Source organism: Polistes fuscatus, unplaced genomic scaffold (assembly GCF_010416935.1).
Source record: "Polistes fuscatus isolate 324 unplaced genomic scaffold, CU_Pfus_HIC Scaffold25, whole genome shotgun sequence".
In the NCBI taxonomy this organism is placed as follows: Eukaryota; Metazoa; Arthropoda; class Insecta; order Hymenoptera; family Vespidae; genus Polistes; species Polistes fuscatus.
The window spans coordinates 1,373,971-1,390,917 of record NW_025113102.1 but is presented as its reverse complement, the minus strand read 5'-3'; the positions used below and the strand labels follow the sequence as shown (position 1 = coordinate 1,390,917).

The following is a 16,947-nucleotide window of genomic DNA, read 5'->3' as shown; positions in this document are numbered from 1 at the left end:
CCATATGACAACACGTCGATCCTTAGAAATTCAATGGAAGGGGTAAAACGATCATGTAGTTAACTTATCTATTTTCATAGCGTAGTAGTGGTATTCGTAGTAGTAATATAAAATGTTTTCTGTCGAAGAATCTCAGTCAGTCTAACAGTAAAAACGACTTCGTTAGGACAGTAGAGTGAGAGATCAAGTGCACTTCTGTTTACGCGAGAATCGAGATCGTCGTGAGAAATCTTATATTTCATACATAAAAAAGAAAGAGAGAAAGAAGTGTTAAAGTTGTCATCGAAAGAAAGGTAATCCATATTGTTTCATCGTAAACAACATTAAAAATAAAAGTCCTACGTTATTACTTTTTGAAATATTTTGAATAAGAACCTAACGGACAAGTGGAACAGAGAATAAAGTGAAAGTTGCTAAGAATCTCTCTCTCTTTTATCCTTTTTTTTTTTACATACAAACTATTTGTAAAGTATTCAGTAGTTACAAATGAAAATATCTTACGATTGGTCAGTTATTCGCACTTTTTATTATCTTCTCGATAAAAAAAAAAATAAGAAAAAAAAATAGTAAAACGTTCGCGTCCAAATTGCCGATTATTTTACGAGGATAAAAATATTCATGTGTATGTGTGAATTGTTTTTAAACGCATGATTTTAAAAGTATATTAAATAAATATAAAAATAAAAGGTGATATAACGAAAATGATAAGAAACGTTCTTTGCACTTTGCTCTGAATTAGTTCAACTCTTATTGCATATACATATTTGAAAATTATTACTTTTTTAAATGAAGACAAAAGTGATTTGTGTGTAGTTGAGATTAATCTTTCAAGGTAATATATTTTTTTTGTCTAGTTTTGTGATAGTATCTTTTATTACAGTGTACTTGCTATAATTGTTTAACAAAGTGAAGAAATAAAACACGAAGAAAAATTATCTCGTAAATTAGCTCGGCTTATTTTATTTAAGATACTTCTTCGATTTTTACGAGATGCCACTACCATTCATATCATTTTCGCTTATCTATCTATATATATACATCTTTTAAGTGCTATGTAAATAAATATGAATGAATGAAAATTTAACTAAACGATAAACTACATCGTATCGAAAATTAATTTATTAATCATCTCATTCCTAACGATTGTTTTATAAATAACATTTTTTCTTCGTAAATTTAATCGTTCGTTAATATTTATTGTTAGGTGATATTTCTCAACGATCAGAATCTTATCAGAACATGAAATCGTTAAGAAAACTATCCCATTTTATCAACAAACTCGAATCTACGCTGTTCAAAGATGGTATCAAAATACAATTTTTAAATTCGAAACGTAATTATGGGCAATCGAAAGAAAAATTTATTCGAGATAAAAATGGAGAATTATTCATTCCATCGGTTTTCGGTGAGCTTACCTATCCCAACTCGTATATTCCGGATTATGTTTGGCGTAACGTTAATACATTTCAAAATCTAACTGCATTGGTAAGATTTTTATGGCTAATTCGTATGGAATTTTAAATGAATTCGAATGATAGAAAAAAAAAAGGAAGGTCAAGTTGAACTTTGATCGAATAACGATTTGCAGGAATGCGGTATTACCGGTAGGAAATATACGTACAGCCAAGCAAGAGATGCTACCAATTACATTGGAAGGAGTTTGAGGAACTTGAATTTTAAGGAAGGTGATGTTATTGCTTTGGTTGCTCCCAATTTACCAGAATGGAGTTTAGCATTCCTCGGTATTTTAGAGGCAGGTCTCATCGTCACAACTATTAATCCGCAATACACGATTGGTATGTACGCACTAAATTAATTATAAACTAATGCATAAGAAAATGAACAAAAAACCCTATCAATTTTTTCACGTAATTGTTAGAGGAAATAACTAAACAATTGGAGATGTCTAACGCGAAAGGTATCATCGCGGCAAGAGAAACTTTTCCGATTGTACAGAAAGCAGCAGAAAAAATACAATTAGGATCATCTCTCATCGTTATCGACGATCAAACGGCACCTATGGTGGACGGAGTGATACCTTTTCAGGTATTAACAATTGAAGATTTACAATTAACGTCATTCTCTTTAAATTTGAACACTTTTGATCAAAATTCACTCTAATTCCAAGAGTTTTACAAAGAACAGTAACGAAAATAACTAATTGATAATCGATGGATTTAAAAATTTGTAGGATTTGATTACTCGCGGCAAAGATTTGCCGCCAGTGAAAACCCTAAACCGTTCAGTAAGTGACTTCGCAATTTTACCTTTTTCGAGTGGCACAACAGGATTCCCGAAAGGTGTGATGTTAACGCATAATAATCTAGTCGCAAATATGGAAATGGTGAAGGCCTCCGTTGATTCGCAAATGTGGATTCAACAATCGGATGGTAAAGCAAAGAATTTCACTATTATTATTATAATTGATATGACTACAAAAAATAGATGTTATCTAATCAAAAAATGATATATTATTTTGACAGGTATAAATCAAGAAGTTATACCAGCAATTTTGCCTTTCTTTCACATTTTTGGCATGAACGGTGTCTTGTTATCTGGTCTGACGACTGGAGTAAAGTTCATTACACTTCCGAGATTCCAACCGAATACATTTATCGACCTTCTCATCAATCACAAAGTACAAAATTTTAAATCAATAATAAATGAACGAAAAGAAAAAACAGAAATATCGTTTACATTGCTAGGAAACATCTCAAAAGCTTACTTTATGTTATCTTTTTTAGCCAACGCTTATGTTTTGCGTACCGCCAATAATAATGTATCTATCACAGACACCACTTATCAAAAAAGAAAATCTCTCGAATCTACGAGCTATTTTTAGTGGAGCAGCGCCGATTGCAAAAAAGGACGTGGATAGATTTTATGAAAAGTACAAATTAGATAACAGTAATTTCAAATTTGCCCAAGGTAATTAATTCGTCATAAATTTACATATTTATTATAAATATACACTGCCTTTAAAATAACCGAGCAACAAGCGATTCCAAACTTTTGATCGATAGTGTAAATAACATTTTTTTGTTTACAAAATGTTAGATGATTTTTTTCTATTTAATATCAATCGTCAAACTAATGTTTTTTCTAAACTTTTACATACCGTGTACCAATATTTTCTGCATTATTCTTACGAAACTATTTTCTTTTCGTTACGAACTACTCTTACTTAAAACAAAATACGATTAACACTTCGTAATAATAATTAAAATCATTGTAAACAAAAATTCTTTAAAATAATAAATATGATAATCGTGTATTTTTTTTAAATTCAGCCAGAAATGATGGTTTCGTTTGCATCACAAATATTTTGTTAAAATCGATACCGGTACCATGGATTAAAGTTTGGAAACGCTGTATTAACTCATACTCGAATTTTCAAGAGATTTCTTTTCTTAGGATACGGATTAACGGAATGTTCACCAGTGTCCTTTATTGAAAAAACGGGTTTAAAATATGCTAGTATTGGAAAGAACGTTTGTGGTTGCGATGCGAGATTGGTCGATCCCATGACGAACGTAGATATTCTCGAGCCCGGTCAAAATGGGGAATTGTGGATCAGAGGTCCTCACGTTATGAAAGGTTATTATAATAATCCGAAAGCTACTAAGGATATATTATTAGAAAACGGTTGGATGAAAACCGGAGATATCGCATATTTCGACGAGGACTATGATTTCTTCATTACCGATAGATTGAAAGAATTGATCAAAGTAAAAGGTTTTCAAGTAAGTTGAAACCCTAAGAAAGCCAAGTTTTTTCTTTGCTGATTCGAACAATTAATGTGTGCTTGAAAAGTGTATGATCATGTACAAAGAACGTATACAATTTATCCCAAACTTACGAGGGCTTAATATCTACATCTAAAAAGAAAGAAAAAATGTTTTGTAAAGTTTATTAGAAAACACACTTTGACCGTTTGAATTTTGAACACCCTTTTATATACGAGCTGAGATAATTATTACTTGAAAAGAGTACAAGTAAAATTTGATATTCGGTAACATTAGATACATCAAATATAACGTTTGTAGAAATATATGTTACTATAAATTGTGTTATTTTAAAAAACAGGAATTACTTTAATAGGATTCATTGTAAAATTTAGAGATAGAAATATTCAATCGTGTATAAACTTCATAAGTTATACATTCCATGTACAGAGATCACATTCTATTCCAAGCATACCGATGAAAAGGGGTTAAAAAGCAACTTTTTTTTTTCTTTTAGGTCGCACCGGCTGAACTAGAAGCAATTTTAAGAACACATCCTGACATACAGGAAGCCGCAGTAATCGGTATTAGTGATACAAGATGTGGAGAAGTACCAAGAGCTTTTGTTATAGTAAAAAATAGCAAAAAAATTAGTGAAAAGGAAGTCCAGAATTTCGTTAAGGACAAAGTTTCCGAATACAAACAACTAAAAGGTAAGTCTAATTTTCTTTCATTTTTCTCTCACTCTATCTATTTCTTTTTCTCTCTCCTTTTTAATTTTTTTTTATATGAGCGACACGTTTCAGGTGGTGTTTCGTTCGTACAAGAGATTCCAAAAAATCCGTCCGGCAAAATTCTTCGAATGCAAATCAAGAAAGCATATCTTAAAGGAGATCTTTAACTTTTAGAGTTAAAATTATTTCATACGTAATCTGCCAAAAAATAGGGAAAACTTGTTTTGGAAAATATGCAAACAAGAAAGATGCCATATTAAAATAGTTTAGCTGTGGAAATACTTATTTTTTACAAATATAAATATAAATATTTTGGATTATAATTATTTTTTATACCGATATTTAGAATTAGTTTAGATAAATTTTTAGACATTAAGGAAAATATTTATGAAAAAACAGATAAATATATTTTATAAATAATATTTTTATATAAATATTGTGATATACAATGTATATGCTACATTGCCCGTAACATATACATTCAATCATAAAGACTTTTGCTACGCGTAATAATAAAAAGTAAATAGCATTTTATAAAATAAACTCTTGAAAATAAAAAAAAAAAAGTATTAAAAATTAATAAAAAAAAAAAATTTTCACAAATATTTAAAGCTATAATTATTATACAATTTCAGATAACAATGTATATGTCATATTTAGTTTTTGTGTGTGCCTTCAGAAATGCATATTATTATATTATAAAAAATACATATATTTTAAAAAATAACCATGGCGTTCAAAAAGAAAAATATCTCCAAGATTTGTTGTTAAATCCAACGACGATCACCTGTAACAAGAAGAAAACTATATTAATCATAGAATAAAGTCATGAAATAGCCTAATATATAAGTGGTCCAATTCACAGATGCACCTTTCATTTGAATTCCTTATTTATTTTTAACTAATCTCTATTAACCGTTTTGTAAAAAAAAATTAAATTTGAACGCGTGATTTTACATTAAAAAATAGAATTAATTAAGAAACAGGAAAAGTACAAATATTATAATAAGCTACTAATAAAAATAATATCCTAATAATTATTATAAAATACTTTTAAACTACGTTATATAGAAAAAAAATATTGCAAATTAAATAAAATACGATCAATGTGAAAGATTTTAAAGATGAAATAAGAAAAGAGAAATTACTGTAATATTTACTGAACGTTACTCAAACTTTAAAATTTAATAATACGAGAATTTTAATATTTTTGACTCTAACTAAAAACTTGTGCACCTTTTGGACGATTTAGACACAGATTTGGTGTGCCAAGGAGATGGAATGGTCCATCATCTCCAATTACAACTACAAATTATTGACGAGCAAGCAAGTAATATAATAAAATATAAAATATGACTAGAGAACTATTCTCGATAGATTCGAACTTGCTGTTGAACCTTTGAAAATAGCTCAATAGTCTATGTAGTTGCCCTCTTCAGCCACAATTAAGTGGGGGCCTCTTCGGCATTAGCCTCTTCGGCATTTAGCCTCTTCTTTCTTCATTCCCTGAAAACTGCATTGGACATTTTCTACAAGCGAGAGAGATAAGATCTTTCATACTATTTTTATAAATTAACTCGTATTATGTTACTATTCTAATTCTCAATTATTAAAAATTAATATACATTCTCTGTTCATTATAGTAAAGCTCGTGAACTATGAATGAACTTAGAGTTCATTGACATATACACGAGCACAATTAAACGAATGTCCAAGCAGATAATTATCGATGACCTAATAACACGTCGCACTTTTAATGTCAAAAAATAGAATAGAATTGAAATAAATAATGCAACAAATGATATGCATTTTCTTGCAATATATTCATTTCACATTCATTCGTTATATTGAATTATATCAAATATTTATAATTGAGAAAATCGCGACTGTGCGAAGTGCTAATATCATAATACTTAAAACTAAGTATCAAATGGATCAAAGTATTTGCTAATTTGTTCGACTCTATCTCGTTCGAGATAGAATCGAAATAGAACTAAATCTTTCAAATCGTTGCAAATTCCTTTGAATCTCATGATACATAATAAAAATTACAGAAGAGTTACAAAATAAATTTACAAAGGAAGCATAATAGAATGAATAAAAAAATAAATTTTTGTAACAATTCTGTATAAACCAGGAGGCGAAATTTCCACTCCGGAGTGGAAGCAAACCTCGTGCCTTTCCTGGATACTACCTACTTAAAATTAAAGTTTTCACATTCGCTCAAAGAAGTATGCTACCTGCCTGCCAATTACCCATATTTAAAAAGAGCAAATACACATACGTACCCACCCACCCACTCCACGATTCTCTCACATACCACCAGGGTGCAAAAGCCTAAACTAGAGAGCATGCCCCGGGGCACCTCCGACACCCTAGTTCAAACGCGTATTTTCTAAACTTATGGGAGTACGTACCAATGCTGTAATCGTCTGCCAAGGCTAGTGATTATTGCATAAAAAACTACAGCAAAAATACAAGTATACACTAGTATATATGCATACTAGTAATATACGAGTATATCAAAGTTTCCACAAATAAATGCGGTAACTCTACTATGCAAAACGATTGTTAAAAAAAAAAGTTCGTATCGTACACGTGACTCTACAAGTTATTTTTATTCAATAACTTTAAAAAATAATTAGCGCGGTATTACGTGTCGCGAAACGATGTACAATGCACACACCTAAACGCACACACAGGTGCAACGTACAACGTGCAATCACTAGCACAATGACAGCCGCCAATAGGGGGAAAAACTTAAAACTAAACCTATACTAACCGTTTCTCACCCATACGAGTAGCACCTGGGCACACGCATAGATGAGAACGCAGAAAGTATAGGGGGGAGAAACGGGAGATTAGTATATTAGAAGCTGAAAATCCTGATCTAAAAAATATGATTAAAACACATATATACATAAGACATAAATACATTTTTATAGAAATTTATCTAAGCGGCTAAGGACTCTACAATTTATTTGATAAATATTAACTTTTAATATCTTTCAATATCTTTTAATATATTTTAATATATTTAAAAACCTCGGACGACTCCTTTCATTAAGTTGGCTGTTCTAATAAAAGAACTGGGCTTTGAGCCACCACTTAACTGCTAGAATCTATCCGTCGCGAATGAGTTTGTCTTCTTGCTCATTTATTTATAATATCGAAGTATCGATATATTACAATTAATCGCGATTAGATAAACTAAGTACGAAGCAATGCATGTAAGACATTTATTACATGCTTTTCTGGACAAAAACGAGTAAATAATGCTCGATTTCACCACTACTAACCACGAACAAAACACGTAATAAAAAGAAAGTGCATTTATTAATTGCATTATTAATTAAATGAATTTAACCGGTGAGACAAGAAAACCTATCCTGAACTAATATAAAATATACAATACAATATACAATATAATATACAATTTTCATGAGTAACTCCTAGAAAGGAATTACTCATGTGCTCGTCACTAATTTATTTAAATAATTACAACCAGTAACTCGTGCCGATTAGGACCTTTCATCCTCGACATGATTGAGCACCGGAGGGACTTTAAATTTTAACTCACGGCATAAGAAGTTCTACGATGGCTCCAAAACACTCCTACTTCGCAGCAAGTATTGTAGAATGCGAGTATCGAAGATCCATCGAAGATCCATCGAAGATCCACGAAGATCCATCGAAGATCCATCGAAGATCCATCGAAGATCCATCGAAGATCCATCGAAGATCCATCGAAGATCCATCGAAGATCCATCGAAGATCAGAAAGTCCGTCGTCATATCTGTAAAATAAAATAGAACAAAACGATAAGTTATCTGCAATATAATCTAAAATCATATAAAATAAAATCGAATAAAATGTAAATAAAAATAGATACTTACAATGCATTCCAATGGGATGAAATTCATTGCACCATGGCGATGCACCTCGCGTGAATCTAAAAACGCGGTATAAACGAAAATAAGAAACTATAGATGAGTTTCTTATCGCGAAACCGAAATTTTATTATACGGCGAACAACACTGATTCTAATTCGCGTTTGATTTTAATTTGTTTTACGCCCGATCACTGATTCTACACAACTAATTCAAAGACTGCTTTGCACACAGTCAATTCAAAGAAAAATCTTCATTGATGCACTGATTCTAATACGCGAACAGTCTGTGCGACTGTTTAAAGATAAAAATACAACTTTACTCGAACAAACTCTAATGCAATTACTGCCTTGGTCGCAGTTAATTTAATATATATATTTCAAAATAGTTCGCGAACGCGACGGAATTGAAATTAACGAACGAACGTGCTTCTAATCCGTGATTTTAATTTATTTAACGATACAACACTCCCGTATATTGCTTCGCGCACGATAGCAATGCACGAACACTTGAAACACTTACAAACACAATTCACAAACACTTCCAACACTGAATATTCCCATGACGATCTAAACAGAAATAAAAACAAAATTATGAATATCATTGTTGTAAGAAAAAATTATTATAATTATTGAGAAAGTGTTTAATATAAAAATTGACTTACGTTTATTCTTCATTGATGAATGCACGATGGGTATCCTACCCTTAGGATGACGATGAGCACACGTTTAAACCGAATAAAAGAAACTTACGGAGTTTCTTAACCGAGCAAACGAAACTTTAACATGCGACGATCAACACTGACTTTATTTCCGATTCTTTTGTATTTTATTTTTACGATGCAACACACGAGTACCTCATTGCCTACGCGCTCGATTGCAATGATGTTCTGAAACAGAAAAAGAAAAAGAACAATTAATATCATCGTTATAATAAAAACCATTAAAGTTATATAGAAACGTTTAACAGGAAAATATACTTACTTTTAGTCTTCATTGATGACTGCAGGATGGGTATCCTACCCTTAGGATGACGATGAATAAAATAAAATCAAATAAAACTCTGAAAAGCTGAAACATACTAAAAAGATTATAGAACAATATATCCTGTGAATCATTCCTGAAGGCATTGCACACTTTTAAAGATATTTTATCATAAAGAATCAATATAAATTCAAGCAATATTAATTGCCTTTATCTCACTACTTGTATAAAATTACATATAAAGTATTTAATATCAGTAAAAATTGTTAATAAAAATCGATAACGTTATATATATATAATAGTTTAATACGTCACGTCGTTAGATCTTATTGTTAGCTCGTTGAAGGAACGATCTGGAATGAACGCGTAACCGCGTCCTTCATGTCGAACGTTCGGCTGTCTTCGTTTTGTTTTCGACTGTCTTCGTTTCTTCTGTTCTCACTTCGAGAAATTCCTGGAATATACGTACACATTCGTTATTGCCTGTAGATCGAATCTTTTGTTTTCTTATTCTCTCTCTCTCTCACTCTCTCTCTCTCTCTCTGTCTCTTACTTTCGTTCTCACTCTTTGTATACATTTCTGTATGGTTTAAAAAAAAAATAACGCTTACCTCGATGAATATGAAGATAAAAAAGTGTAAACACAATTGTTAGATTGAGTATATGTATTCCTGCTGGACCCTCCTAATGCTCGGTACCTAAAAAAGGAAAAAAAAAGATTACACATTAGTATAATATAAAGAAAATCAAATATATGAGTGTATGTGTACGAGCAGCCTACACTTATGTATATATGCCTGTATGTGTGTATATGTGATAAAAGTCAAATTTAACACGAAATACGCGATCTTTGAATACATAATTATGAAAATAATTAATTAGAGCATCATTAGAGAAGGTAGTAATTATCGATACCATGAAAAAAGCTGTAAATTACAAGAAATATCGTTAAGTAACATTGGTGAAATTGGCGGGACGCCGAGATATATCGATGTTATATTTTCACATATATCTATCGAACTTTTCAATATTTCGTTTTGAAAACACTCATGTATGAAAATCTTGTATTTAGCTATCGTTTGATATATAACAGGAAGGTGTCAACTATTTTTTAATTACCTGGATTAAACGGAATGACGCAGTACGTTGGAACATATACAGCTGACAGAAAATGGCGTTTCCTCTACCTTTCCCCTGCGCCCCCTGCCGTTGCCACTGCGTTGCCTCTGCTGCGCATCTGCTGCGCGCGGTAGTATGCGCGGTAGTCCACTTTTAAAAAAAGTAGCGAAATCCGTTGACCAATGGCTACTTGAGATTTTGCATTTTTTCAATCTATTATAGAAAAATATCGAATATTTAAAAATAGGATGTAGGAACATAACAATTGTCGAAATATATACTTTATTAATCCAAACAATCAAAATTAATCATTATAAGTCGATATCGATAGTGTTCGAGTCGATAGAAATGATATCGTAAAACAAGATCTATATATAATTGCGTAGAAAAATGCATACCAATGTACATGGAATGTTTTTCTACGCAAATATTCTTTATCCTCGATATTATCGTAATTTTTCGATTATATCATTTGGAAGTCATTTGCTAGAAGAATCTATTAGTATATAGGCAAATTATTTACGTTAGAAAATATTTTTTAATTACCTGAGATTAACGGGACGACGAAGTATCCGTGCGATCTCCACGACGGCCCAAAACGAAAAGAGCGCTGATTCGCTAATTATCTTTGGTCTTCCATTTTGGACGTAAAGTGACCAATCAGAAATTCCCAATTACCATATAGAAATGTATTTCACGCACACATACATAACTCGCCTTTCTTCATGACCACTCTAGTCAAGCTTGATATGATAATTTATTTATTAAATAAATAAAAATTTATGCTATTATTCTATTTAATGTACACGTATCTCGTTAATATTTAAAAAATAACGAAAAGAATAAAGACAATATGCACTATGATCCTTATCACACAAAACAGAAAAACATACATAGTTTATTTATTACAATAATTAAATATCAATTTTATGAATTATTACAATTATCTAATTACTAATCCAATTAATAATTATTGTTATCTAATTTATTTTTCTATTAGGTGTATACGTTCCTTGGTAATATTAAAAAAATAACGAGTAAAATAAAGACAATATACACTAAAAACTTTATCACATGGCAACTATCAGATTTAAACATTCCTTCAATTTTTATGTAATTGTTTAAACTAATATACATTTGTTTTAACATTACTGTGCAATGATTACTTTGGATAATAAAATTTTTGTCCAGAAAAATATCACATTAAAATTATTTTATGTTCAAAGTATATTAATAAGTATGTAATGTTTAAACCAGTACATATGTGTTTAAACAATCTGAAATATAAGTAGAGTGTATCAGAATATTTAAAAAATTGTTAAATAATCGATAGGAATATCTATTGTTGTCTAAAAGCTAGGAATATACGATCTATGTACCGTCCCCTTCGAAATCCACCGTTGAAATGAGCTCTTGTCCTCTATGAAAGTACTTTTATTAAACGTTGTTTATCTGACTTTCCTAACGTTGCGCATGTGTATAAAGGGTGTCATACATCTAATACATAATATTTAAGATTGTAACGTTCTTATTTTAGTATTCTTTTAATTTTTGTGTAATTATTTTAGTGCTGCAGCGCAGTAATTGCTTCGAGGGTAAAATTTGGCTGCAATATAAGAAAAGTGCATTAGTGCATTATAGTAATTGTTAATTAATCTATGCTAGTGTTTATGCAATTTTTATGCAATTGCTTAAATAAAACTATACCATAAAGATATTATTATTATATATAAATTATAGTTATACAATTACAAATATTGAATGAATACTAACTAATAGAGTAACATGTAAGAACTAAATTTCTTTTTCTCACTTTTATTAACGTATATGTAAATGAAAAAAGAAAGTACATTTCTCTAAACAATTATACAACAAATATATTTTAAAAATTAATAAACAATATACTAATAAAAAATGTGAATTATTTAAGTTTACCATTATGATAGAAGAAAGCTGAGGTGTTTGTTCATTTAAAAACCATAAAATGATTGCCAGTATTCATTTTAAAATCTTCTAAACTCTTCTTTTATGTATGTACTTGATACACAAAACAATAAGAAAGCCTAATAGATGCTGTACTTTGTCAGATCTTTAAATACTTGCAAATCTGAAAATTATAGGATTGTATTAGTAAAGTATTAATCAAAATCAACGAGTCAATATATGTATATGTATGATATTTGCATAAGATGTCACTCTCTCTCTCTTTTCCCTTCTTATACTTTTGATATTAATCTTCTTTATGTTATAAAAGAAAAGACATAAACTTACCACAACTGACATCAATATAAAAAAGTAAAAACAATTATTATTTTGATAGAAAAGTAAACACAATTAGACTGACAATGAGTATGTGTATTCATGCTGTATTCTACCAAAGTTTGGAAACCTAAAAAAAGTATAAAATAACATAGCATTGGTATAATATAAAGAAAATTAAATTTATTAGTTTTTTGTATACTTATAGCACGTTCCTTGTTAATATTTAAAAAATAATGTATAGAATAAAGATAATATACACTAAAAACTTTGTCACATTGCACAGAGAAACACAATCGTATAGAAAAGAAACCACGTTGTAGATATTTTAAAAACAATTGACATCGCATGCCAGAGGAAAACGCAATCGTATAGAAATGAAACATCGATATAAAATCTTTAAAACAATTGACATAAGGCACTGTAGCCATCCTTAAAGAATTAAAATAAATTGAAAGAAAACAATTGACATCTCTCATGCCAACTATGAAAGTATAAATTCCCATATTTTATTGATGTGGAAAAATTCTTGTTATTTTAATTCTTGGAGGATGGCTATAGTGCTTTATGTCAATTGTTTTAAAGATTTTTATATCGATGTTTCATTTCTATACGATTGCGTTTTCCTCTGGCATGCGATGTCAATTGTTTTTAAATATCTACAACGTGGTTTCTTTTCTATACGATTGTGTTTCTCTGTGCAATGTGACAAAGTTTTTAGTGTATATTATCTTTATTCTATACATTATTTTTTAAATATTAACAAGGAACGTGCTATAAGTATACAAAAAACTAATAAATTTAATTTTCTTTATATTATACCAATGCTATGTTATTTTATACTTTTTTTTAGGTTTCCAAACTTTGGTAGAATACAGCATGAATACACATACTCATTGTCAGTCTAATTGTGTTTACTTTTCTATCAAAATAATAATTGTTTTTACTTTTTTATATTGATGTCAGTTGTGGTAAGTTTATGTCTTTTCTTTTATAACATAAAGAAGATTAATATCAAAAGTATAAGAAGGGAAAAGAGAGAGAGAGTGACATCTTATGCAAATATCATACATATACATATATTGACTCGTTGATTTTGATTAATACTTTACTAATACAATCCTATAATTTTCAGATTTGCAAGTATTTAAAGATCTGACAAAGTACAGCATCTATTAGGCTTTCTTATTGTTTTGTGTATCAAGTACATACATAAAAGAAGAGTTTAGAAGATTTTAAAATGAATACTGGCAATCATTTTATGGTTTTTAAATGAACAAACACCTCAGCTTTCTTCTATCATAATGGTAAACTTAAATAATTCACATTTTTTATTAGTATATGTTTATTAATTTTTAAAATATATTTGTTGTATAATTGTTTAGAGAAATGTACTTTCTTTTTTCATTTACATATACGTTAATAAAAGTGAGAAAAAGAAATTTAGTTCTTACATGTTACTCTATTAGTTAGTATTCATTCAATATTTGTAATTGTATAACTATAATTTATATAATAATATCTTTATGGTATAGTTTTATTTAAGCAATTGCATAAAAATTGCATAAACACTAGCATAGATTAATTAACAATTATTATAATGCACTAATGCACTTTTCTTATATTGCAGCCAAATTTTACCCTCGAAGCAATTACTGCGCTGCAGCACTAAAATAATTACACAAAAATTAAAAGAATACTAAAATAAGAACGTTACAATCTTAAATATTATGTATTAGATGTATGACACCCTTTATACACATGCGCAACGTTAGGAAAGTCAGATAAACAACGTTTAATAAAAGTACTTTCATAGAGGACAAGAGCTCATTTCAACGGTGGATTTCGAAGGGGACGGTACATAGATCGTATATTCCTAGCTTTTAGACAACAATAGATATTCCTATCGATTATTTAACAATTTTTTAAATATTCTGATACACTCTACTTATATTTCAGATTGTTTAAACACATATGTACTGGTTTAAACATTACATACTTATTAATATACTTTGAACATAAAATAATTTTAATGTGATATTTTTCTGGACAAAAATTTTATTATCCAAAGTAATCATTGCACAGTAATGTTAAAACAAATGTATATTAGTTTAAACAATTACATAAAAATTGAAGGAATGTTTAAATCTGATAGTTGCCATGTGATAAAGTTTTTAGTGTATATTGTCTTTATTTTACTCGTTATTTTTTTAATATTACCAAGGAACGTATACACCTAATAGAAAAATAAATTAGATAACAATAATTATTAATTGGATTAGTAATTAGATAATTGTAATAATTCATAAAATTGATATTTAATTATTGTAATAAATAAACTATGTATGTTTTTCTGTTTTGTGTGATAAGGATCATAGTGCATATTGTCTTTATTCTTTTCGTTATTTTTTAAATATTAACGAGATACGTGTACATTAAATAGAATAATAGCATAAATTTTTATTTATTTAATAAATAAATTATCATATCAAGCTTGACTAGAGTGGTCATGAAGAAAGGCGAGTTATGTATGTGTGCGTGAAATACATTTCTATATGGTAATTGGGAATTTCTGATTGGTCACTTTACGTCCAAAATGGAAGACCAAAGATAATTAGCGAATCAGCGCTCTTTTCGTTTTGGGCCGTCGTGGAGATCGCACGGATACTTCGTCGTCCCGTTAATCTCAGGTAATTAAAAAATATTTTCTAACGTAAATAATTTGCCTATATACTAATAGATTCTTCTAGCAAATGACTTCCAAATGATATAATCGAAAAATTACGATAATATCGAGGATAAAGAATATTTGCGTAGAAAAAATTCCATGTACATTGGTATGCATTTTTCTACGCAATTATATATAGATCTTGTTTTACGATATCATTTCTATCGACTCGAACACTATCGATATCGACTTATAATGATTAATTTTGATTGTTTGGATTAATAAAGTATATATTTCGACAATTGTTATGTTCCTACATCCTATTTTTAAATATTCGATATTTTTCTATAATAGATTGAAAAAATGCAAAATCTCAAGTAGCCATTGGTCAACGGATTTCGCTACTTTTTTTAAAGTGGACTACCGCGCATACTACCGCGCGCAGCAGATGCGCAGCAGAGGCAACGCAGTGGCAACGGCAGGGGGCGCAGGGGAAAGGTAGAGGAAACGCCATTTTCTGTCAGCTGTATATGTTCCAACGTACTGCGTCATTCCGTTTAATCCAGGTAATTAAAAAATAGTTACACCTTCCTGTTATATATCAAACGATAGCTAAATACAAGATTTTCATACATGAGTGTTTTCAAAACGAAATATTGAAAAGTTCGATAGATATATGTGAAAATATAACATCGATATATCTCGGCGTCCCGCCAATTTCACCAATGTTACTTAACGATATTTCTTGTAATTTACAGCTTTTTTCATGGTATCGATAATTACTACCTTCTCTAATGATGCTCTAATTAATTATTTTCATAATTATGTATTCAAAGATCGCGTATTTCGTGTTAAATTTGACTTTTATCACATATACACACATACAGGCATATATACATAAGTGTAGGCTGCTCGTACACATACACTCATATATTTGATTTTCTTTATATTACTAATGTGTAATCTTTTTTTTTCCTTTTTTAGGTACCGAGCATTAGGAGGGTCCAGCAGGAATACATATACTCATCTAACAATTGTGTTTACACTTTTTTATCTTCATATTCATCGAGGTAAGCGTTATTTTTTTTTAAACCATACAGAAATGTATACAAAGAGTGAGAACGAAAGTAGAGAGAGAGAGAGAGAGAGAGAGAGAGAGAGAGAGAATAAGAAAACAAAAGATTCGATCTACAGGCAATAACGAATGTGTACGTATATTCCAGGAATTTCTCGAAGTGAGAACAGAAGAAACGAAGACAGCCGAAAACAAAACGAAGACAGCCGAACGTTCGACATGAAGGACGCGGTTACGCGTTCATTCCAGATCGTTCCTTCAACGAGCTAACAATAAGATCTAACGACGTGACGTATTAAACTATTATATATATATAACGTTATCGATTTTTATTAACAATTTTTACTGATATTAAATACTTTATATGTAATTTTATACAAGTAGTGAGATAAAGGCAATTAATATTGCTTGAATTTATATTGATTCTTTATGATAAAATATCTTTAAAAGTGTGCAATGCCTTCAGGAATGATTCACAGGATATATTGTTCTAT

The 16,947-nt window shown here is 29.8% G+C and overlaps 1 protein-coding gene across 2 annotated transcripts; it reads left to right on the top strand.

Annotated features, from left to right (window-relative positions):
* Positions 1–86: 86 nt before the first annotated feature.
* LOC122518569 (probable 4-coumarate--CoA ligase 1) lies at positions 87–4,805 on the top strand. 2 transcript variants are annotated; one of them, XM_043637575.1, is made up of 10 exons: positions 87–293; positions 1,205–1,485; positions 1,589–1,796; positions 1,880–2,046; positions 2,192–2,390; positions 2,484–2,638; positions 2,745–2,928; positions 3,415–3,743; positions 4,243–4,438; positions 4,532–4,805. In XM_043637575.1, the coding sequence occupies exons 2-10, from the start codon at positions 1,240–1,242 to the stop codon at positions 4,624–4,626; spliced, it is 1,779 nt and encodes a 592-aa protein (XP_043493510.1). In that variant the 5' UTR covers positions 87–293; positions 1,205–1,239; the 3' UTR covers positions 4,627–4,805. The 2 variants fall into 2 exon arrangements, with proteins under 2 accessions (XP_043493510.1, XP_043493511.1); XM_043637576.1 differs by lacking the exon at positions 87–293 and adding an exon at positions 819–832.
* Positions 4,806–16,947: the final 12,142 nt, after the last annotated feature.

What these genes read in the sequence shown, in the direction of transcription:
- LOC122518569 (XM_043637575.1), top strand. Translation starts at nt 1,240, where the DNA reads ATGAAATCGTTAAGAAAACTATCCCATTTTATCAACAAACTCGAATCT. An exon ending in GTGGATTCAACAATCGGATG is followed by an intron (nt 2,391 to 2,483) that starts GTAAAGCAAAGA and finishes TTATTTTGACAG; the next exon opens with GTATAAATCAAGAAGTTATA. An exon ending in ACCTTCTCATCAATCACAAA is followed by an intron (nt 2,639 to 2,744) that starts GTACAAAATTTT and finishes TATCTTTTTTAG; the next exon opens with CCAACGCTTATGTTTTGCGT.